This window comes from Mirounga angustirostris, unplaced genomic scaffold (genome assembly GCF_029215605.1).
Source record: "Mirounga angustirostris isolate CCGP_5_RB_7025 unplaced genomic scaffold, mMirAng1.0.hap1 SCAF_3, whole genome shotgun sequence".
Lineage (NCBI taxonomy): Eukaryota > Metazoa > Chordata > Mammalia > Carnivora > Phocidae > Mirounga > Mirounga angustirostris.
Window position 1 is genome coordinate 115,456,428 of NW_026991711.1, and position 25,135 is coordinate 115,481,562.

Sequence of the window (25,135 nt, forward strand, 5' to 3'; positions counted from 1 at the left end):
CCAAGGAGAGGAGCAGGATTTCAGTGGGAATAAAGGCAGAGTTTCATCTTATTTCATTTACTTGATATTATTTGAATTTTTAATATAAAGGTATTAGTTTAAGGAACTTTATTAAAATATCAAAAAGAGATGACATATTTCAGCTACACATAGGGACTGATAGGCCTTGAATTTCCTTTTTTTTAAGATTTTATTTATTTATTTAACAGAGAGCGAGAGAGAACAAGAAGTGAGAGCAGCAGGGGAAGTGGGAGAGGGAGAAGCAGGCTCCCCACTGAGCAGGGAGCCCGATGTGGGGCTCGATCCCAGGACCCTGGGATCATGACCAGAGCCGAAGGCAGAGGCTTCACCTACTAAGCCACCCAGGCGCCCCTGGCCTTGAATTTCTAACTCAATTTCCTGGGGCAAGGCCCAGGTATCACCTTTTTACCTCTACCCCAGGTGATTCCATGGAGGTAGTCCAGGGATCACACTTGGAGAAACTTGAGTCTGACGAGGCTGAGGAGAAGGCTTAGTGTGAATGAGGGAGCAGCAAAGGTGGCTGGATGGGGGGCTTTTTGTGTCTCCTGCCACTCCTGCCCCAGCCTGGAGCTTTGTAGGTGTTCAACAGGTATTTACTTTATTTTTTTTTAAGAGCAGGAGGGTGTTGGGGGAGGGGCAGAGAGAAAGGAAGAGAGAGACTCTTAAGCAAGCTCCATGCCCAGCATGGAGTCCCACACGGGACTCGATCTCACGACGCTGATGAGATCATGACCTGAGCTGAAACCCAGAGTCGGGCGCTCAACCAACCGGCCACCCAGGCACCCCTGGTGAGGACTTTTAAATAAAGCCTGTAAACAGTGAAGGTCTGGAAGCCTCAAGGCAAGGTCAGGAGAAGGCCACCCACCTGCCAGCCCCAGAAACTTGCCATGGAAGAACGCCCCTTCAGAGCATTCGGGCAACGTCAGAGGCTGTTTAGAGTGTCAAGGTGGAGTCAATGCTTTGGAAAAACATAGGAACAATTCCCTTCATCCTGTCCTTCTTTATCACCAGTATCTGATTCTCAGTGACACAAAGAATCAAAATTCTTCTGACTCTGGATCATTCCTTCAGTGGTTGAATTAATTAAGATCATGGAGATTTGCTGAAACCTGTAATTTGGAAGTGGAGGCTCATACTCCTTAGATGGCCAATTCGGCGTTGTCTTGAGGAAGATCCACAAGATGCTAAGGTTTGTTTGTTTGTTTTTCCCTTTAAAGAAAAATTCTCAGGTCATAAGTAATTGAGTTTGGGCCCTCCGGTGTGTGTTTGTTCTGGCATCAAAATTTAGACTGTTTAAATGTTTCAAGTGTACAGTTTGGTACATTTTAACATATGTATATATCCGTGAAACCATCACCATAGCTGGGCTGATTTTTTTTTTTTTAAATCAAAGTGCAGTAATTGTCCCTTTAAACATACACACATGTAATGCACACATACTCCAATTTTTTTTAAAGATTTTATTTATTTATTTGACAGAGAGAGACACAGCGAGAGAGGGAACACAAGCAGGGGGAATGGGAGAGGGAGAAGCAGGCTCCCCGCGGAGCCGGGAGCCCGATGCGGGGCTCGATCCCAGGACCCTGAGATAATGACCTAAGCCGAAGGAAGCTTAACGACTGAGCCATCCAGGCGCCCCTACTCCAGTGTTTTCATATGGTAGGAAGGACTAACCTGATCAGAATTTATCTTTAGGGAAATAGTACATAGAACATGCAACACTGGAAGTTCATTGGTTTGCTTGTTTCATTGTTACAAAGTTTTTTATTTTACAACAGTTTTAGATTTACAGAAAAGATGCAAAGACAGTATGAGAATTTCTGTGTCCTCTATTGTCAACATCTTACCTTACTATGGTATAGTCCTCACGATTAATGAACCAATTCAGCTATTATTAACTAAAGTCTAAAGTTTGTCCAAATTTCCTTAGTTTTTATCTCCAGTCCTTTTCCTGTTTCAGGATCCATCCAGGAGACTGCAAGACATTTTGTCATCATGTTTCCATAGACTCCTCTTGGCTGTGACAATTTCTCAGCCTCTCCTTGTTCTTGTTGGCCTTGCCAGTTTTGAGGAGTATTGATCACGTATTAGGTAAAATATCCCTCAATTTGGGCTTGTTTGATGTATTTATCATGATTAGACTGGATTATGGGCTTTTGAGAGGAAGATCACAGGTTCAGTGACATTCCTATCACATCACACCCAGAGTCTAAACTTCCAGAATGACTTACCACTGATGATGTCAAACTTGATTATCAGAGGTGTTTTATGACAGAAAAAATTGTCCAGAATAGATTTTCAGATAGACTCTTAAACATATTTTTTTTGGTAGTGTTTTCTTTCCAATATGTTTTTATTTTTTTATTTTCTAATTTTTTATTTAAATTCTAGTTAGTTGGGGCGCCTGGGTGGCTCAGTTAGTTAAGCGACTGCCTTCGGCTCAGGTCATGATCCTGGAGTCCTGGGATCGAGTCCCGCGTTGGGCTCCCTGCTCAGCAGGGAGTCTGCTTCTCCCTCTGACCCTCCCCCGTCTCATGTGCTCTCCCTCTCTCTCTCATTCTCTCTCTCTCAAATAAATAAATAAAATCTTTAAAAAAAATAAATTCTAGTTAGTTAACATATAGTGTAATATTGGTTTCAGGAGTAGAATTTAGTGATTCATCATTTGCATGTGACACCCAGTGCTCATCACAAGTGCTCTCCTTACTACCCATCACCCATTTAGCTCATCCCCCACCCACCTCCCTCCATCAACCCTCAGTTTGTTCTCTATAGTTAAGAGTCTCTTATGGGTTATTCCCCCACCTGTTTTGCTTCTTAAATTCCACATGAGTGAAATCAGATGGTATTTGTCTTTCTCTGACTTATTTCACTAGTATAGTACACTCTAGCTCCATCCATGTCATTGCAAATGGCAAGATTTCATTGTTTTTGATGGCTGAGTAATATTCCTGTGTGTGTGTGTGTGTGTGTGTGTATATATATGCACCACATCTTTATCCATTCATCAGGTGATGGACACCTGGGCTCTTTCCATAGTGTGGCTATTGTTGATAGTGCTGCTATAAACATGAGGGTGTATGTGCCCCTTCAAGTTTGTATTTTTGTATGCTTTGGGTAAATACCTAGTAGTGCAGTTGCAGGGTCACGGGGTAGTTCTATTTTCAACTTTTTGAGGAACCTCCATACTGTTCTCCAGAGTGGCTGCACCAGCTTGCATTCTCACTAACAGGGTAGGAGGGTGCCCCTTTCTCTGCATCCTCACCAACACCTATTGTTTCCTGAGTTGTTCATTTTAGCCATTCTGACTGGTGTGAGGTAGCATCTCATTATGGTTTTGATTTGTATTTCCCTGATGGGGAGTGATGTTGAGCATCTTTTTTTTTTTAAGATTTTATTTATTTATTTGAGAGAGGGAGAGAGAGCACAAGGAGGGGGAGCGGCAGACAGGGAGAGGGAGAAGCAGGCTTCCTCCTGAGCAAGAGTGGACCCAGGAGCATGACCTGAGCCGAAGGCTGATGCTTAACTGACTGAGCCACTCAGGTGCCCCAATGTTGAGCATCTTTTCATGTACCTGTTAGCCACCTGGATGTCTTCTTTGGAAAAATGTCTATTCATGTCTTCTGCCCATTTCTTATCTGGATTTTTTTGGTTTTGGGTGTTGAGTTGGGTAAGTTCTTTATAGATTTTGGATACTAACCCTTTATCAGATATGTCGTTTGCAATTATCTTCTCCCATTCTGTAGGCTGCCTTTTAGTTTAGTTTTTTTTTTTTTTAAGATTTTATTTATTTATTTGACAGAGAGAGAGAGGGCAGAAGCAGGGGGAGCAGCAGAGGGAGAGGGAGAAGCGGGTTCTCTGTGGAACAGGGGGCGCGATGTGGGGCTCGATCCCAGCACCTGGGATCATGACCTGAGCCAAAGGCAGACACTTAATGACTGAGCCACCCAGGTGCCCCTGCCTTTTAGTTTTGTTGATTGATTCCTTCACTATGCAGAAGCTTTTTATCTTGATGAGGTCCCGATAGTTCATGTTTGCGTTTGTTTCCCTTGCCTCCCTCAGCGTGTCTAGTAAAATGTTGCTGTGGCCAAGGCCAAAGAGGTTGCTGCCTATGTTCTCCTCTAGGATTTTGATGGTTTCCTGTCCCACATTTAGGTCTTCCATCCATTTTGAATTTATTTTTGTGTATGGTGTAAGAAAGTGGTCCGGTTTCATTATTCTGCATGTGGCTGTCCAGTTTTCCCAGCACCATTTGTTGAAGAGTTTTCCATTGGACATTCTTTCCTGCTTTGTTGAAGACGAGCTGACCATAGAGTTGTGGATCCACTTCTGGGTTCTCTATTCTGTTCCATTGACCTATGTGTCTGTTTCTGTGTCATCAACATGTTTCTTAGCAGTGTGTAGGGTCTTTTTTTTTTTTTTTTAATAAGAGAAACTAAATTACAAATATTCCATGAAGTATGATGTGGTCACAAAGGCTTTGTGGCTCCACCAGATCTGGTTAAAGACAGTAGGAACAACAGCAACGGACTGACTGGGGGATGGGGAACTATGCCCCTTAAACTACCCAGACTGACCTGCCTGCTTACAAGTGCGTGTTCTCTTCTCCCGATTAAGTCACAAAATCCTCCAGTGAGGGGACAGTGTTTTCAGATGGATCTGTTTGCACTCACTCGGCACCACCCTCTGCTGCTCAGTGCTCCACAAGGGAGGTGCCAATACATGCACACCAATAGCTGAACAGGTGCTAAACTAGGAGTCTGGGACCAGGGAGGACACTGCTCCTGGCCTCACCTCCCTGTGCTGTCAGGCACAGCTCTGCTGGCAGGGATGTCTCAGGAAGATGGTGAGAAAGAGCCGGGATAGGGTGCAGGCTTCCACGGGTTTATTCCTGGGACGGTCAAGAATGGGGGCTTTGCTCTGGATTGGATGCTGTGGGAAGTGGGACATTTCTATGATTGGGCATCATCTTAATAAACTATCTTTAGGGAAGGCAGGCTAGAGTGAGGCTAAAGCTGTAATCAGTAACAAAGCAGGAGTCAATCCTTTTAGAAGAGAGAGAGACACACACGGAAAGAAAGTGGGGGAGGGAGGAGGGGAGGGGGCGGGGTGTTGGTATTTCGTGGGTTGCCGAGTGGCCATGTTTTTGTCTCAGTCTATCAGAGTATCAGAGGGCCAGGGTCTGGCGATGTTCTCTGAGATCATTTCCGTCCAACAGGAGAACATAGTCTAGCTGGGAGCGACAGAAGAGCTTCTAACAACAAGGGGGCCTGCCCTGAGGGGCAGACTAGAGCACCGGGGTCAGGGGCTGCTTTTCTCTGCTACTCGGGCGCGTTGTTTCTTTTCCCAGAGCTTTACATAGATTATCTCCTTTAGTCTTTACAACCAGAAACTTAGAGAATGCCGTAGAATCTCTTTGAGTCCGCGGAGCTGAGTCCAGACTCTGAGCTCAGAAGGAGGCAACAAGAATGGACCACGGGGAGCAGGGGCAGCAGGATTCAGAATCCAGAAGGCCGAGAGGCAGCCACCGCCAGCCGGTAGGGAAGGCGGCTGGCGGCCCAGGCCCGGGGCCCCCTCGCCACGGCCCTCCCCTGCAGGGGCACGGAAGGCTGGCCCACATGCGCCTGCAGCCGGAGGGCCAGGAGCCCCAGGGACATTCTTGACTCCAGCAGAGGGGCGGTGGGTTGGGCCTGAGGCTCTGCAGGCCTTCTGGGTCTTCTTGGCTTCTTCGCCACTCCTCAGACCCCCTGCGGCGGGGAAGCTCCTCTGGGTGGCTCCCTGTCTGCTGGGCACGCTGTTGTCAGGAGGCAGGGGGAGGTGCGAGCAGCAGGTGAGCCAGGGCCGGCGGGTCAGGGGCTGGGGAGGGCTGGGCGCCCGTGCCCAGCTGTGCAGAGTTTTTGCTGCTCCCCTAGGACTCAGCAGCCCCTGTCCATTAGAGCTCAGAGCCCAAGCACTTTGGCAGTTTGAGCAGTAGTAATGGTATTGAGGAGGAAATGGGGTCAATGCAAGAAGTGAAGTGCTGGCACTCTCGTTAAAGAACGTGGAAAGCCTAAGAGTTGCTGAAGCAGCTTAAGACTTAGTGATAAATATTAGAAGAAGGTGAATGGGGAGTGAGGACTGGTGGGGCTGCCCAGGCAAGTGTGCACGCTTTGTCCTAGTTCACCCCTTCTTGCTGGGGTCTCATTCCTTGTGTCTTTCCCACCCACTGTCTTTTTTTTTTTTTTTTTTTTTAAAGATTTTATTTATTTATTTGAGAGAGAGAGAATGAGAGACAGAGAGCATGAGAGGGAGGAGGGTCAGAGGGAGAAGCAGACTCCCCGCCGAGCAGGGAGCCCGATGCGGGACTCGATCCCGGGACTCCAGGATCATGACCTGAGCCGAAGGCAGTCGCTCAACCAACTGAGCCACCCAGGCGCCCTCCCACCCACTGTCTTAAGTGACACCTTCAAACATGGATTGAGCACAATCCATTGGTCCACAATGTTGTTACAAGCATCGAGTCAGGAACACTGGGCGCTTGCTAGACCCTCAGTTTCCTTATCTGTAAAGTGAGGCAGTTGGATTTGGAGTGGACATTTTTTTTTTAAGATTTTTTTTTTTTTTTTTTAAAGAAATCTCTACACCTAACAAGGGCCTCCAACTCACAACCGGGAGATCAAGAGTCTCATGCTCCACCGACTGAGCCAGCTGGGCGCCCCTGATCAAAGGCCCTTTAAAGACTATGTAGAGCCGTGCTTCTTACGCTCTTACATGCATATGGCTCACCAGTGGATCCTGTTAACATGCAGAGTCTGGTTCGGTAGGTCTCGGCGGGGCCCGAGAGCCTACATTTTGAACAATGCAGTTCCCAGGTAATGCTGCTGCTGCTGGTCCATGGGCTACACTTTGAGTAGCAAAAAAGAAGATCAGGTTGCGTGATATAACCGGAAGACCCAAGGCCTCTTGTCAAGTGGCCCTGGGTTCCAAGTGCAGTGCTGTTCCTATGCAGTCTTGAACAGCTTTCTTAACTTCTGTAAGCCTCATCTTTAATGAGGGCAACATCATCCTCCTTGCAGGGGCCTCATTCCTTGCGCCAGTCTCTCAAGACTTGTAGGTACACCACATGCAGTGATGTATCTGACGCTAACATGTCACTTTGGTTTAAACATACTCTAGCCTGACCCATTTCTTAATGCTGCCTCACAGAAACAGGCAAAGCATTTGTGGCCTCAGGGACTCCTAACTTGTTTATTCTTGGGTGTATTCCCCAGTCCCTGTAACTGTCAAGAGATTTCATTGATCTCTTCCCTTTGAGATCCAGAATTTAAAAACTTACTGGTCTTGGAGTTCCTGGCAAAGTGCTCTTCAAATGCGTTCCTGGCCAACTAATTCTTATATTGCATCTGTCCGCAAAACACAACGTATCAGCAAATTTCTGTCAGCTCTGCTTTCAGATTAAGTCAGGAATCAGGCCCCTTCCCACACCTCCCAGTCTGAGGACCTACTTCTCTGGTTTGGACACCTGCAGTAACTGCCTAATTGGTTTACCTGTGCTTTAGTTTCTAAACTGAATAGCTTAAACAACAGAAATGTATTCTCTCACGGGCCCGAGGCTAGAAGTCTAAAACTTAGGTATCAGCCCTGCTCCTTCTGAAAGGTCTGGGGGAGGTTCCTTCCTTGTCAAGTTCAGCTCTTGGTAGCCCCGAATGTGGATTGTGGATCGGGCAGCATGATTCCATTCTCTCTCTCTCTCTTCACACTGATGTCTTCCCTTGGCATCTTCTCTGTGTGTGTTCTGTCTATGTACAAATTTCCCTCTTTTTGCAAGGACATGAGTCACGTTGGATCGAGGCCCACCCTCATGACTTCATCTTACTTCATTGTATCTGCAATGACCTTATTTCCAAATAAAGTCATAGACACAAGTACTGCAGGTTGGGATGTCTACATATCTTCCGGGGGGGGTGGGGGAGAGCAAATCCAACAATTCATCTCATAACATTCTACTTCCACATTTACCTGATACCCCTTCATTTTCCACACATCTTTCTATAATACCAATCAGATCGAGTCACTTCCTTGTTTAAAATCTTCCCACGGCTTCCCATTCTACTGAAAATAAACTCAACACTCTTACTGAATACTTCTTACCATGGCCTAAAACCCTGAGGTGTGACCCGGGCCTGCTGACCACATGCTGTCTGCCCCAGCTTACTGCACCCCAGCCACCCTGTCTTCCGGCTGGTGTTCCAACTCTCAGGGTAGCCACTTGGCTCAGATGATGGCAGATGCTCAGCCAACACTGCCTCAACTGGTGAGTACTTCATTTCTTTTAGTTGCTGAATAATTTTCCATTGTGTGGATGTGCAATGTATTTTTTAAAAATTTCTTTTTGGGGCTCCTGGCTGCTTATTTGGAAGAGCATGTGACTCTTGATCTTGGGTTTGTAAGTTCAAGCCCCACATTGGGTGTAGAGATTACTTAAAAAAAATAAAATCTTTAAAAAAAATTTTTTAAATAAAATTTCTTCTTGGGTCAGATTAGGTAGTTTGTGTTTTTATAGAAATGTGTCCATTTCATCTAAGTTATCTAATCTGTTGGCATGCGGTTCTTGGCATTCCTTTATATTCTTTTTGCTTCTCTTCTTTCATTTCTGATTTTAGCAACTTGAGTCTTCTCTTTGGTTTTCTTGATCCAAAGTTTTGTCAATTTGGTTGATCTTTTTGAAGAACCGGCTATTGGTTTTACTGAATCTCTCTCTTATTTTTCTATTCTCTATTTTGTTTATCTCTGCTCTAATCCTTATTATTTCGTTCCTTCTGCTATCTTTGAGTTTAATTGCTCTTCATTTTTCCAGTGTCTTAAGGTGGAAGGTTAGGTTGTTGATTGAAGATCTTTATTCTTTCTTGGTATAAGTTTTTTGGGGTATAAATTTCCCTCTAACCACTGCATTGGCTGCATCCCATAAGTTCTAGTATGTTGTGTCTTTAAGTTCTTTCATGTCAGAGTATTTTTTAATTTCCCTTGTCGTTGGTTGTTTAAGAGTGTACTGTTCATTTTCATAGATTTGTGAACTTTCCAATTTTCCTCTGTTCCTGATTTCTAACTTTATCCCTTCGTAATCAGAGAAGATACTTTATATGGTATCTATCTTTTAAAGTCTATTGAGACTTTGTGAACTAACATGTGGTCTATCCTGAGAAATGTCTCATGTGTACTTCAGAAGAATGTATTCTGCTGTTGGGTAGAATGTTCTGTATGTGCCCCTTAGCTCCATTTGGTGTGTTCTGTTGTTTACACCTGTTTCCATACTCATCTTCTGTCTGGTTGTTCTGTCCATTATGAGAATAGGGTGTTAAAGTCTCCACCTAGTGTTACAGAGCTGTCTATTTCTCCCTTACCTTCTGTCCATTTCTGCCTCCTATATTTTGCTGGTCTGTTAATAGGTACATAAATGTTTATAATTTTCATATCGTCTTGCTGTATTGAACTTTTTATTATCTAGGATATCCTTCTTTGTCTCTTCGAACGCTTCTAATTTAATGTTATTTTGTCTGATACTAGCACAGCCACCCCTGCTGTCTTTTGGTTACTGTCTCCGTGGAATTCCCTTTTCCATAATTTCACTTTCAGTCTATTTGTGTCTTTGGATCTAAAGTGACTCTCTTGCAGACAGTATATAGTTAGATCATTTTTGAAAAACCCATTCTGCTGGAGCACCTGGCTGGCTCAGTCAGAACAGCATGTGACTCTTACTCTTGGGGTTGTAAGTTTGAGCCCCACGTTGGGTGTAGAGATTACTTAGGTAAATAGAACTTAAAAAAAATAAATAAAGGGGCGCCTGGGTGGCTCAGTCGTTAAGCATCTGCCTTTGGCTCAGGTCATGATCCCAGGGTCCTGGGATCGAGCCTCACATCGGGCTCCCTGCTCGGCGGGGAGCCTGCTTCTCCCTCTCCCACTCCCCCTGCTTGTGATCCCTCTCTCGCTGTGTCTCTCTCTGTCAAATAAATAAAATCTTTAAAAAAATAAATAAATAAAATAAAAATAAATAAATAAATAAAAATAAAAACCCATTCTGCCAATCTCTGTCTTTTGGCTGATTATTGACATTTAAACTAATTTAAACTAATCTACATTTACATTGAAACTCATCTACATTTAAACTAATTATTGATAAAGAGAGACTTAACTTCTGTCATTTTGCTATTTTTTTTCCTATTTGCCTTATAACTTAACATTACTATCTTCTTTTTGTTTATTTTTCATAGTGAAACATTTAAGTTCCTTTCTCCTTTCCTTTTGTGTATATTCTTTAGCTATTTTCTTTGTTATTACCATGGTGATTGCATTAACATTCTAAGGTGATTGCACTCTAATTTGAATTTATATCAGCTTGATTTTCAAAAACATACAGAAACTCTGCTCCTTGGTTCCTCAAAAAGTTAAAAATAGAGCTACCTATGACCCAGCAATTACACTACTATGTATTTAGCCAAAGGATATAAACATAGTGATTTGAAGGGGCGCTTGCATCCCAATGTTTATGGCAGCAATGTCCACAATAGCCAAAATATGGAAAGAGGCCAGATATCTATTGACAGATGAATGGAGAAAGAAGATGTGGTACACACACACACAGGAATATTACTCGGCCATCAAAAAGAATGAAATCTTGCCATTTGCAATGACATGGAACTAGAGGGTATTATGCTAAGCGAAATAAGTCAGTCAGAGAAAGACAAACAAATACCATATGATTTCACTCACATGTGGAATTTAAGAAACAAAACAGATGAACATGGGGAAGGGAAGGAAAAATAAAATAAGATGAAAATTGAGAGGGAGGCAAATCATAAGAGATGCTGAACTCTAGGAAACAAACAGGGTTGCTGGAGGGGAGGTGCTTGGGTGGGGGAAGGGGTAACAGGGTGATGGGCATTAAGGAAAGCACTTGATGTAATGAGTGCTGGGTGTTATATGTAACTGATAAATCATTGAATTCCACCTCTGAAACTAATAAAAAAAAACCAACTCTGCTCCTTTAATAGCTCAGCCCTTACCCTTTTCAGTTGTCAATGTTACAGTTACATTTTTATACACTGTATGTCCAAATAGATAAACTAATAATATTTTTAAATGTATTAGTCTCTTAAATTGTGTAGAAAAAAAAAAGTGGAGTGACCATTGTGACAATAATATAGCTTTTATAACTGCTCATGTATTTACCTTTACTAAGGCCCTTCTTCAAGCAGCTTCAAGCTACTGTCTAGTGTCCTTTCATTTCAGGCTGCAGGACCGCCTTCAGGGCAGACCTGTTGGCAACAGACTCCCTCAGCTTTTGTTCATTTGGGGGCAACTTAATTTCTCCCTCATTTTTGAAGGACAGTTTTGCTGGGTATAGGATTCTTGGTTGATAGGTTTTTTTCTTGTAGCACTTCACATATATCAGCCCACTGCCTGCTGGCCTCCAATGTTTCTAGGGAGAAATCTGCTGATAGTCTTATTATGGATCCTTTGTATGTGACAAGTCACTTCCTTCTTGGTGCTCTCTCTTTATCTTTGTCATTTGGCAGTTTGATTATAATGTGTCTTATTGAGCTTCTTGGATGTTTATATTCATGTATTTCATCAAATTTGGGTAATTTTCAGCCATTATTTCTTCAATAATTCTCTCTACCCTTTATCTTCTCCATCTGAGACTTCCACAATGTGTATATTAGCCTGCTTGATCCTTAGCCTCCCTTAGGCTCTGTTCAGTTTTCTTTAACCCTTTTTTCTTTCCTTACCTCAGACTCAATAATTTCCATTTTCCTATCTCTGAGTTTGCTGATTTTTTCTTTGGCCTGTTCAAATCTGCCTTTGAATCCCCCTAGTGAAGTTTTCATGTCAATTATTGTGATTTTCCAGCTCCAGAATTTCTTTTTGGTTTCTTTTTAGGTTTTCTATTTTGTTCATACATTGTTTTTCTTGACTTTCTCCATAACTTCTTTTAGTTTTTTGAGCATCTTTAGGACAGTTATTTTAAAGTCTTTTTCTAATAGATCTGCCTTTTAGGAGCAATTTCTGTTGGTTTATATTTTCCCTTTGAATGGGCCATACTTTCTTGTTTTTGTATGCACTGTGATTTGTTGTTGTTGTTGTTGAAAACTGGACATTTGAATTTAATAATGTAGTAAGTCTGGGGTGCCTGACTGGCTCGGTTGGAAGAGCATGCAACTCCTGATCTCAGGGTTGTAAGTTTGAGCCCCACGTTGGGTATAGAGAATCCTAAAAAAAAATAAAATAAATTAAAAAAAATAATGTAGTAAGTCTGGAACTCAAATTCTTCCCCTTTCCCAGAGTTTTCTGGATTTTGTTTTTGTTTTTTAGCTGTTCTCCATGATGAATATCAGGTTGAGGTGTTAACTTTAGTTCTTCTCGGGTCTTTTCTGAGCCTATGCTTTTCCCTGGCTATGCACAGTGACTTTCTAATTTCCCCCATATATGAGTTTGCTTTTGAATATCCTAGTCTTCAATGTCTGGCTCCCAAACTGAGAAAAACTGAAAAATGAAAGGGGAAGAAAATCACTGGTCCTTTAAATCACCTAGCAGTCACTTTAGCCAGAGAGGGAGGGGCTTACAACAATGTATGGAAATATGACAATGGCCACCAACTCTTTGTCTGTACATCTGTGATCAGAAGCAGTAATCAGTGATCAGAGAACAGATCTCTGATATTTGGAGGGCAGTGTCCTTTTTGCCAACCCTGGCTTTTGCAAGCAGTATGCAAGCTGCTCCAGGAACATATGCGCAGCTGTATGCCACGGGGCTGGGGCTGGGGGCTGGGGTAACTGCTATTGTGCTAAGTGCTGAAATTGACTAAAATTATTGCAATTCCAAAGTAGTTACACTAGACTGTTTCTACCACTGCAATTGTCTAGGTGGGGAGAAAGATTTCCAGTGCTTCCTACTCTGCCCTCTTCTCAGAATCCTCCCAAGGCTAGGTTTTTAGGCCAGTCATTGAGGTTTGTTCTGACGCCAGGTGGGCTGTTTTTAGCAGTCTCTTTCCCAAGTTCTCTCTGGTGAACTTGTGAGCATATGGTTTAGCTTTATTGCTCTTAATTAAAAGGAGCTATTGTTTTCTAGAGCACTCTTAAGCTTGAACTACTGCACACTACTTCAAATAATCAGTTCCTTTAAAAAAAAAAAGATTGTATTTATTTGAAAGAGAGCATGAGCAGGGGGAGGGGCAAAGGGACAAGTAGGCTCCTAAGTGGGGAGCCTGATGTGGGGCTTGATCCCAGGATGCTGTGATCGTGACCTGAGCGCAAGGCAGATGCTTAACCAACTGAGCCACCCAGGTGCCACTACACCTCTCTTTTCTTATGGACTGCCTCTCCCCTTGGGCAAAATCTCTGAGCCGCTACTCCAAGCCCTGGTTGGTGTGGTGGCCTCTGGTGTTCTTGGCTTAGCCTCCACCCTACAAGTGAGCAAGCTCAGATGGGGATGAGGCCCCAGTGTTCTTGGTTTGTTAGGCCTGTTAGAGAATCCCCATCCTATGGGTTAAGGCCTCTTTAACTTGAAGTTGGAAGGGATGAGAAATGCTGGTGGCTTACCTGCCTCGGTGAGATATGGTAACCATTGATTGAGAGGTGAGGGGAAAGAGAACTCTGTCTTCTTGACCATACCTACTTGGAGTGGGGCTTCCATTAAGGGGTGATGGGGTAGGGAGTGAGAGGTAGAGAGTTGTGACTCAAATGCCACACACTCACTGCTCTTACCAAGTTTAATAGATTTCTTGAATAAATGTTTCTTTATGTGTTATATACCCTTAGGACAATTTCCACAGAATTCAAATGGTTGTTTTAAAAAGTAGTTTCCAGGGGTGCCTGAGTGGCTCAGTTGGTTAAGCGTCTGCCTTCAGCTCAGGTCATGATCCCAGGGTCCTGGAATGGAGCCCCACATTGGGCTCCCTGCTCAGTGGGGAGTCTGCTTCTTCCTCTCCCTCTACCTGCTGCTCTGCCTACTTGAGTGCTCTCTCTTTCTGTTAAAATGAATAAATAAAATCTTTAAAAAATAAATAAAAAATAGTTTCCAAGAGCTTTGCTTGTTTTGCTGGGGAATGAGTCTGCTCAGCTCCTCATGGCTACCACCCTGGCAGTGAAATTCCCATCCAGTCCATTTTATACTCTGCTGATGAAGTGATTTTCTTTGGAATATTTTGATTGATATCATTACTTTGTTTAGAAATTGTCAAAATTTCACAACTAGTGCCAGGGACTAGTAGTGATTTAATATCCCTTCACCTTTGCTCCTCAAGCACAGAACCCCAGCATTATTTGGGGCAACAATGCACCCAGCTAAAAGATTATAGCAGTTAGGTGTGGTCATGTGAATGAATTCTGGTCAATGAGTCGTAAGTAGAAATGTTGCCTCTGTCTGAGAAAAGCTGCTGTAAGAAGCTGTTCATTCAGGATTGTGACCCTTTGTCTTTTCTTGTTGACTAGAACATGGTGTTGATGGCTGGTGCACTGGGAGTCATCTTGGTCAATGAGGCAGTCTTGCGTGTGGAAATTATATGGTGAGGATGACATAGTAGAAACATAGAAAACTTTTTTGCTTTGATGACAGAGTTCTTTGTCATATCCTGGAACTGCCAAATCAGTCCTGGATTGCCTTCTTATAAAGAATATAAATCCTTGTGTTTCAGCCACTATTTTGCTCAAGTGTCACTTCCTCTGAAGTCTTGTCTGACTTCTTGATAGCTAGAAATGATTTCTCTTTTTGTTTGAATTCTCATAACACTTACCTCTAACTCCCTGTGGCATTGATACATGATATAACATCCCCCCTTGTAATAACATTATTTAGGTTTATGCTAAAAGGAACCAGATGGCTAGCCTAATAAAATCTAGCCCAGATTCTTCAAGGCTGACTGTGGGGGAGGAATCACCAAGAGAGGAGTGCTGGCTGGACCTCAAAGCTCTCATTCCTGCTCCGAGATTAACTTCTCTCCGGGGGCTCTCTCACTAATTGCTCCTACCACCTATAGGTTGGTCTCAGGGGCCTCTACTTTCATTTTGAGGGTTCAGTCCAAGTATGAGGACACACAACATACAGCTCTTCCCTTAAGTCCATTTGGCACAGCTGAGAATAGGCTAGGAGATTTCTTTAAAGATTATTGAGAGCCCAGGGTAACAAAGGGGAAATAAAGACAACAAAATAACTTTAGATAATCTGTTTTACTCATCTTTAGCTTGAGGTCCCTATTGCGTGTTCTGTTGCCTCCAAATAGACATCACTTCGATGACTTGTCATCTTTAGATTCCAAAGGCAAAACTATCCAGATGCAGCCATTACATTATTTTAAAGCCTTTGGAATATGAAGGTAGTACACATCTGTATCTGGCAGGTCCAAGCTGAGACCTGGCTCCTAATATTTTTTGAAACCTTGATAATTAAGAGGATAAAAAATAAAGAGCTTCTGTCATTAAAAGGCATGAGTCATTTATAGAGTTAATTCTTTTGGACCTAGAATTACATTCAAGTAGAAATTTTGGTAATGTAAGTATCCTCTTCTAAACGAAGTTGTTTGAGACTAGTTCCAAGGAGCTAAACTTTCTTAGAATTTAAGATAATAAGATTTTGTCCCTGTGGATGCTGAGTTGTATTCCTACATGCTTTCATTGCTTTTGGAGAGAATTCCCTTAACTAAGGAGGGAGCAATAATAATGATGGAGAACTAGGACAGTGCCTGGGTCTTGGACTTGCACTGAATCTCTGTATATTAATCAAAGGGATGGAGGTTAAGAGATAAAAGAATTGTTTTAATGGAAGAATTTGTGGGACTCTGGGCTTAATGCAAAATTTCAGGGCAGGTGACAAAGTGTGGCTGAGAGTTAATAATTAAAAAATAATAATAGTAAACATTTTTACTGGGCTTATTCTATGCCAGGCAGTGCTCTAATACTTAATGTGCATTATCTCATTAATCTTCCTAATAACCTCTGAAGTAACATGATTTTCATCCCATTTTACAGATGAGGCTATGGAGGCACAGAGAGGTTAGGTAGCTAGCCCAAAATCACTCAGCTAGGAAGAAGTGGAGTTATGATAGAAATCCATGCCATCTAGTTCCAGAGCCTGGGTCTTACTCTCCTTACTCTCTGTGGAAGGAAAGTGTCCATTTGTCTCCACCCCTACGGGAAACCCTGAGCTCTTATCAATGGCATTTCATCTCCCTTATGAAGCTGAATATTTCCGATGAATAGGAAAATGGGTGATTTCATATATTTATTTTTCTTCTGGCCACTTTATTGAACTCTTATATTAGGTCTATTAGCTTTTTAGCTAACTCCTATAATGGGGGAGGGGTGAATAATCATCTTTCCTGCAATTATGTATAATTTTGCCTCCCGTTTTTCTACAGCTGTACCTCTCATTTCTGTTTGTTGCCTTACCACACTGCCTATAGTTTATGGACTAATACAAGTGGGATTACATTGTAGAGTGGTATTGGAAGAATAAATATGAGAGCAGCGTGTCTAGGGGCAGAATGAACAGTGAGGAAGCTACTGCAGTAATTTTGGTGTGATGTCATAACGGCTTAGTCTGGGATGATTGTTAAGGACATAAAAGGAAGGGATATATAGGAAAGACATTTTAGGTAAAGAATTTGCTGGATTTAGTGATGTGGGTGAGCAGTAAATAAATACATCTTACCTAAGTCTAGTGCTCTACCTGATGGTGACAATTTGTAACGGATGTTAGTATCTATTGAAAACATATGTCTGAAAACATCTAAAAGGAGCTAGGAGAGGGATGCCTTGGTGGCTCAGTAGGTTAAGCGTCCAACTCTTGATCTCAGCTCAGGTCTTCATCTCAGGGTCATGAGTTCAAGCCCCTCATTGGGCTCCATACCCAGTATGGAGCCTACTTTAAAAAAATGAAAAATAAATAAAAGGAGGTAAGAGGAAGGAAATGAATTACAAATCTCAGTGTATGACAGCTTTAGCAGATAGATAGATGATAGATAGATAGATGAGAGAGAGAGTCTATTCTATATCCATCATCTATCTATATATCTATATATCTACGGATCTATCCATCTATGGATAGACCTGTCTATTGATCTAATTTTGAAAATCAAATCTCCGTGGTTCAACCTTCGATCCTTGAACTATCTGCCCCATTGCTTGTCTGTCCGCTCCAGACCCACAAACTTCTTTTTCCCCTCAAAACCACCATTATCCTTACCCTCTCATTTTTCACACATTCTATTCCCTATTCTTCCACCACCTTAGTTTAAATGGCATTTGCTCAGTGAGCCCTCCCCCAATCACCTCCATCCTCCAATCCATACCACCACTCATCCTGCACTTTTTCTTTCCAAAGTATTTGCCACAGTTGCAATTCAATAGGTATTTGTAGGTCTGTGATATCCGCTTCCCGCACGAATGCATCAGCTCTGTGAGGCCATGAACCAAGGCTGTGTTTGTTCCTGCTGTATCCCTAGTGCCTAGCACAGTGCCTGGCATACGGGACACAATCCTAATGCTCATTAAATGTATCTTAAATTATTGACACATGTCTAGAACTTTTCCAGTTTCTGGAGTAACATTTTGTCTGTTGGGTCCCACTGGTCTTCACAGCAAGCCTGTGAGAACTACAGATATGGGACATTTTACTGGCACCTTTCAGGCAGCCTGTCCTCTCACCTGCATGACTTCATGCAGCGTTTGCTTCCACGGTCATAATTTACACCTGCGCAGAACTGATCTCCCTACACAATATGCTCTTTACACGCGTGGGTCCTTCTCTCTGCGGAGTATGTCCCCACATTGTGGACACCACTTTGCCCCAGCCAGACCCTCTTACCGGCTGTGCTCCCCTCCCCAGCCTCCAGGAGTGTTAGCTGGGAACAGTTCCCAGCCAGGAGGGTGCAGCACACAGTCAGTGACTGACACAGGGGTAGACAACACTACCCCCTTGCCTCAAAGTGGGACAGTTTACATGCCAAAATTTTCTGGTAGGACCAGGCTGAAGCCAGTCTCCTGTGGAACTGCTGTCTTATGCCTCACTCCCTGCTTCCCTCACTCTTCCAGAACCCGCTTCCCCGGGGACGCCCATCTCAGGCTCTGCCTCTAGGAAGCTCAACCCAAGACAGCTGCTTTGTCCACCTTACACAGCTCTCTTCACTCTACAGAGCTTCTCCACCAGAGGAAATCTTCCTCTGCCTGGAAAGAGGCACCCTGGAGCCAGGGGTCCCAGCAGGCTGGCAGGTATGGTGGGATCTCTACAGAGTCAGTATTTATGGAGGCCATTCTGCCAATGTCCAGAGATGAGAAGCCAGGAAAGGACCTTCCCTGAGTCACTGAGGCGCGTGCCTTCATTCCTTGGTGAGTTGGCCCTCCTGGTGGAAGAGAAGCAATAGTCACTCCTTCAACTTTCTTCTCCCACTCCTCATGCCTGAAAACAGAGGAAGGGGCATCTTTGGGTTATATACAGGAGCTTACAGTGATGTGGCCCCACATTCTCAGGTCCCACCACCTCTGTACCCCTTGATGTCTAGGCTCCAAACAGAGAGTCCCCATGAGAACCTAGAACCATCTCCCACCTGCCTGAGGCCTGCCTCCCTCTTCAGGGTAGTGACAGTGGCATATCTGCCCACCCCTCCCCCCAGGGGAGACCCTGTATCTCTCCCACAAGGACATGGCTTTCCTCTGTAAATGCCACAGGTTCACTCTTCCGAATGTACGAAGGGAAGCCCAACATTCACACGGTTATTTTCCATGTCTTTGTTCCTCCCCTGGGAACACAGGAACCATGTCTTGCTTCTCTTGCTTCTCTTAGTAGCTCCTGTGCTAGCAAGAAGATACATTTCATTTTTGAGTTAGAGGAGCCTTAGAACTCCTAGGACAGAGTCTTGTGATCAGTCTCATCAAATGAATGAATAAATTTTTATTCTCTTTTGATTAGGATTTTGCAGTAACTCAACCCAAAGTATATTAAGGTGGGTTTGCTAGCTAAAGCCAATGTTATATTTATATATATATATTTTAAAGATTTATTTATTTATTTTAGAGAGAGAGCAAGAGAACATAAGCAGGAGGAGCAGAGGGAGAGGGAGAGAATCTCCAGCAGACTCCCAGCTTAGCGTGGAGCCTGACACCGGGCTTGATCCCATGACCTTGAGATCATGACCTGAGCTGAAACCAAGTTGGAGACTTAACTAACTGAGCCACCCAGGCTCCTTATATTTATATTTTAAAGTAGGGATGCCTATAGTTGTCCTCAAAGTCTATTAAGTAGGAAGACATCTTTTGTTTTTTAAATCTATTCCTAAGGCTTACCTGACATTTTGAAGATAGGAAGAGAATAGGCTGTGAGAAGAGCTGTCCAGGTGGAATGAAAACCTTTCGCACAACACTTTGCTTTGTTCCAAGCATGGAAAATCCCCGAACCATTTCTAAATGTTTTGGAATTAAGTGAGCCAGTCCTGGTCCCACTCTGCCTGGTCCCAATCCTCTTCACCTTCTTACTGCCTTCTGCTTACAGATGGGGGTTGCAGATGGTCACAGAGCACACGACCCACTTTCTGAAGGAGAGTGAAATATGTTCATCTTTTCAATGACGCGCATTTTAAAAGAAGCAGACCTCTCTTTCTCCCTGCCTATCTTCTTCCCTCCTCGTGGTAGTCAATGGCCTTGATGTGTCCAGACCTGTCCTAGTCAGCTCGGGCAGCCATCACAAAATACCATAGCCTGGGGTCTAAACAACAGAAATCAATTTTCTCACAGTTCTGGAGGCTGAGAAGTCCAAGGTCAAGTGCCGGCAGGGTCAGGTTCTGGTGAGAGCTTTCTTCCTGGCCTCTGATGGCCGTCTTCTCACTATGTTCCCCACATGGTAGAGAAGGAGAAAGGGATTTCTCCCTCTTGTTAGAAGGCCACAGTCCTATCAGATTAGAACCCCACTCTTATGACCTCGTTTAATTTAATTACCTTCCTAAAGATCCTGTATCTCCAGATCCAGTCACATTGGAGGTTAGGACTCCAACATATGGATTTGAGGGGAACACAATGCAACCCTTATTTACACCCTTGGCCCTGTAACTTTGCAGTCACCTCTCGCTGTGTCTCTGGTCTCAGCCATGTTGTTTGGTGTGACTGATGTTAGCGAATGTGAGGCAAGCAGAGGCTTGAAAAATACATGCACAGTTGCACTTAATCCCTTACATGATTGGGCCTGCTCACTCTCACACCTCTCTCTTGCCCTGACACCATGCCTGGCCTCCTCCCTGAGTGATGCGAGAGACATTTGGAGAAGCATGAGCATCTTAGAACCCACTGGCAACCAGCTGATCCCCTGAAATATGAGGGAGCCCAGCCGAGGTCAGCAGGGCCCAGCCTAGTTTAGCAGAACTGCCAGGAGCCCCTGAGTCTGCTGAGAAATAATGAATGGTTCTTGTTTTATGCCACTGCATTTTGGAGTGGTTTGTTACTCAGCAGTAGCTAACTAGTATCATCCCTCTGTTCCTAAATCCCTCCCTTCATTCTTTCTCTTGTATTTGTTTTTTTGTGTACTTGTTTGTGTGTCTTCCCTTACATTTCTTCTTGTGTTAGAGTTTAAGGATTGAAGCATATCTCCAGATTTCTTGTGATTCCTGATCACCTGAACTGGAATAGAAACCACCATTCTTCACTAGGCTTTTACCCTTTACTTTTTTCTTCAGTGCTTGTATTATTGTGTGATGTATCATGGCACGTACTTATTATTTGTTTATTGTCTACCTCTTCCAGTAGGATGTAGGATGATGAGGGCTTGGATTATGTCTATCCTGTCACTATTGCATCCCCAGCACCCAGAACAGTATCTGGCATTTAGTGAGTATTTTATAAATATTTGCAGAGTGAATGAATGTCTGTGGATAGCTGGGAATAAATGAGTCAATGAGTAAATTTTTCAAAACACTAGAACAAAGATCTCCATCACATATATGTAATATATACGTGTGTGTATAAACATAAATATACACATACATAACTGAGTGCTTATAGTATGGATTAAGTAGAAAAAAATGGGCCCTAGAGTTCACATTTTGATGCTGGTATTTTGCTGAGGTGGACAGATGAATACCAGTAAAAGTGGACAGAGAAACAACATAAACTCAATTAATTTTCATTAATCAGAATTAAAAAGCTGAATATTGCCAACATGTGTTTTGTAGGAGTAGGGGCTGGGGATCATTTGCCGAATGGGTTCAAGCTGTCACCCTGCTCACAACTCTGTGTTTATACTAGCAGAGCCTGGAAGCTTCACTAAGTGTTTTCAGGGTTGGGTTTTTTAAGTACTATATCAAATTCGTATCTTTTCTGGGTCAGTTTAAAGTATCTTCTCCAGTTAATTCTTTATAGTTCAATTTATCTTCTCTCAAAAGGAAATGGGTCACTTAAGGAAAAAATAGAGTCACCTTCAAGCTGTCTACAGGGCAGTTGGACCAAGTGAGTCAGTTGGCTTCCCAAAGCAGAGGCTAATGGTGGCAGGCTGACCGGTGGCCATATCAGGACTCTGTTAGCTCTGGATTTTACTGACTGTCATTAGGTAATCTCTCTCTATCTCTACCTCTGTGAGTGTGTGTGTGTGTGTGTGAGAGAGAGAGAGAGAGAGAGAGAAGTTGGCAGAGAGGAACAGAAAGCGGGGACGTTTGGCTGGTAGAATTGAATCTGAAATAAAGGGTATTATGGAGGGCATACAGTATTGAATACCACTCTATCAGCAACAATTTGGGGAAGAATTCTGTAGGGGAAAGATGATGACTCTCTTATGGCCTCTGTTACTCTCCAAGTTCCATTGATACCAACACCATGGTGTTTTTCCAGTGCTTCCCCCTTCCTGGGACCTGCCCGCTCACCCTCCCCCATCACAGTCCACTTGATTAAGGGATTACTTCTGACAACCATGATTGTTGAACATGATGTTGCCCTTCAGCTTAGTTGATTTGTCCAACAGAGGAACCTTACCTGAGCTAAGCCCATCAGAGTCCTTCCCCAGAGACTGATATTGGGGCTGAGAGAGACAGAGCTTTCATAATTCTCCAGCTTGTTGGATATACAAACTTTTGAGCTGGCAGAGCTGACTATTCTGTGATATAGCCTAGAGAAGCCAAAGAACCCAACAGGCAAAGAGAAAAGGAAGAAAGCTTGTGCCCAGAAAGAAGCAAAGACAAGACAAAACTTTAAATATTCAAGTCCTTGATTCTAGTTTATTTCTGAGCCCAGTAGCAATCCAGCCTTATTTCGTCAAGAATTACAATTAACTTCTGTTGCTTGCAACCCAAGAAATCCTAAGTGACACACCCTGGATTATGTACTTTCTTTGCTGCTGTTTGTGGTATGTCCAGTTCCGTGCCTGATGGGAGGTGATATCTCCCTCCCTCTGGCTCATGCTGATAGGCTTCAAATGTCAGAGATCAAAGGAACCTAAAAGGCTGGAGATATTCATCCAAGTTCCCATTCATTAAAAAGGGCTATCTGTTTGGACAGTGAAGCCAGAGGGGGAGGATCAGAGATCCTGTGGAGAGAGTGATGAGTCTATCTAACTCTATCCCTGGATTCCTATCTCACTGATGTTTCTAACTGGGCTTAGGACTCTTCTTTCATCACATTACTCTCCTACTTAAAAACTTCCAGTGACTTCCCACTACCAGTTGAACACTACCCAGACACCATGATCTGTTGTCCAAGGCTCTCAATGATTTGGCATAAACTCACTTTCCAATTTTAGTCCCCAGATATCTCCATTCCACTTTGCACTTCCTGTTCCCTGAAGGTACAAGTGCTTGCCTGTCTGGTATTTCTGTTACTTCAGTGGGAAGTCTGTACCTGTACACTTTTCAGAGTTTGGTTCATGTTGACCTCCCAGAAAAATTATACACACCTACCTTCATACCAGTAGGGTAAGAGAAGGTTGCCTTCCCTGTATATAGTACAATATTGCAGGTTATTATTCTTTGTAACTTTGCCAATGTAATAGACATTACTTTGGTTACTAATGAGATGGAATAGTTTTTCATGCATTTAAGAATAATTTGTAATTCTTTTGTATATTGAGTTTTTATGCTCTGGGTTAGTTTTTCTATTATGCATTACAACTGACATATTGATTTATGAGAATTCTTTTTTTTTTTTAAGATTTTATTTATTTATTTGACAGAGAGAGACAGTGAGAGGGGGAACATAAGCAGGGGAAGTGGGAGAGGGAGAAGCAGGCTTCCCAGCGAGCAGGGAGCCCGATGTGGGGCTCGATCCCAGGACCCTGGGATCATGACCTGAGCCGAAGGCAGACGCTTAACGACTGAGCCATCCAGCCGCCCCTGTGAGAATTCTTTATTAACGATATTGACTCTTTGTCATATATGTTGCAAAAACCTTCCTTAGTGGATTGTTTTATTTTATTATTGTGTATGACTTTTGATGTATAGGATTTTGGGGTTTTTTTTAGAGATTTTATTTATTTATTTGACACAGAGAGAGAGTGAGTGAGAGTGAGCGAATGAGCACAAGCAGGGGGAGCAGCAGAGAGAGAGAGAGAAGGAGGCTTCCCCCTGAGCAGGAAACCTGAGGCAGGGCTCGATCCCAGAACCCTGGGATCATGACCTGAGCCGAAGGCAGACGCTTAACTGAGTGAACCACCCAGGTACCCCTAGGATTTTGTATTTTTGCGAAGTTTAATGTATTGCTTTTATCCTTTCATGATAGATATCTTAAGTGTTTTTTTTGTGGGGTTTTTATTTATTTATTTATTTTTGGCTTAGAATGGTTGTTGTTTTTCTTTTATCACTGTATATCTTATCTCCCAACTAGACTGAAACTCTTTGAGAGAAGGGTCTGTTTCCAAAGTTATATTGCTTAATTCTACTCTCTGCCATTTTTCAGTTTATGTGATCAGTAAGTGACAGTTAAATCATTTTTTGGTTGTTAAGCCTTCTAAGATGGCCCCAGTGATCTGTGCCTCCTGATATTCACACCTAAGTGGAATACCCTCCTTTTGAAAGTGTGCTGGACCAGTGATTTGCATCTAATCAATGGAGTGTGACAGAATGGATAAGATTAAGCTATAAAAAACTGATATTTGGGGTGCCTGGGTGGTGTAGTTGGTTGAGCATCCCACTCTTGGTTTCAGCTCAGGAGCTCAGGTTGTGATCTCCAGGTGGTGGGATCCAGCCCCAGAACAGGGCTCTGCACTCAGTGGGGAGTCTGCCTCCCCTCTCTCTCTGCCCCTCCCCCTGCTCAGGAGGGAGTACACTCTCTCTTTGAAATAGATAAGTAGATCTTAAAAAAAACAAAACCAAAAACTGAGAGCTGTCTTGTTTATTCTCTCTCACTTGTTCTGTTGATGCATATTGCTCTTGGAAGTTTACATGACAAGGAGTAGCCAATGGTCAGTAAGGAATGGAGTCCTACCAGAAACCACAAGAGCAAGCTTGGAAGTGGATCCTTCCCTAGTTGAGCCTTGAGATGGTTATAGCCCTGGCTGTATTAGAGAGAGAACCTGGGCCACAGAGCTCAGCTAAGTGATGCCCAGATCCCTGACTCACTGTGAAATAACAAGTTTTAAGCATCTATGTGTTGGGGTAATTTGTTACACAGTGATAACTAAAACAATTGTTGAAAAAAAAAGCTTCTTCTCTTTGGATACTTTTTCTTTGACTTTTATTGACCTCCCCCCCCCCCATCTCATTTACTAACTCAAAAAGTAAAGGAGGACCTCTATAGGGAACCACATCAACCTTGGAAATCTCAGGTGTCTTTAACATATTTCCAAGACATTGATTGCTGAGGGTGCTGCTGTGTTTCTTCATTGTGGGTCATAGAACATGTTTATATTTATTCCTCTTTCCCATAATGTCTGAGGAGGGTGGAGATGCTGACTAGAGGAGCCCCCTGGACTTTGCTGAACATTGCGATGAGTTTGGGGTTACAAGCCTGGGACAGAGCTGGGACACCATGGATTATTGGCTCTGCATTGGGGATGAACTGAGCAGGGGAAGTCAGGGCCAGGAGAGAAGAGTCAAGTGGGTGTCAGGAGGGAAAGGGACCTTCTGTGGTACACAGTGGAGATGGTATTTTGAAGATATGAAGTTTCTAGTGATTTTTAA

The 25,135-nt window shown here is 43.2% G+C and overlaps 1 protein-coding gene across 1 annotated transcript in view; it reads left to right on the forward strand.

The window, feature by feature from the left end:
* The first annotated feature begins 8,034 nt into the window (after positions 1–8,034).
* The window catches only part of KIF5C (kinesin family member 5C), a 174,805-nt gene continuing 157,704 nt past the window's right edge, over positions 8,035–25,135 (forward strand). The window contains exon 1 of the mRNA XM_064586514.1: positions 8,035–8,314. Coding sequence (XP_064442584.1) covers positions 8,195–8,314 — 120 coding nt within the window. The 5' untranslated portion in view covers positions 8,035–8,194. The remainder of the gene's footprint in view (positions 8,315–25,135) is intronic.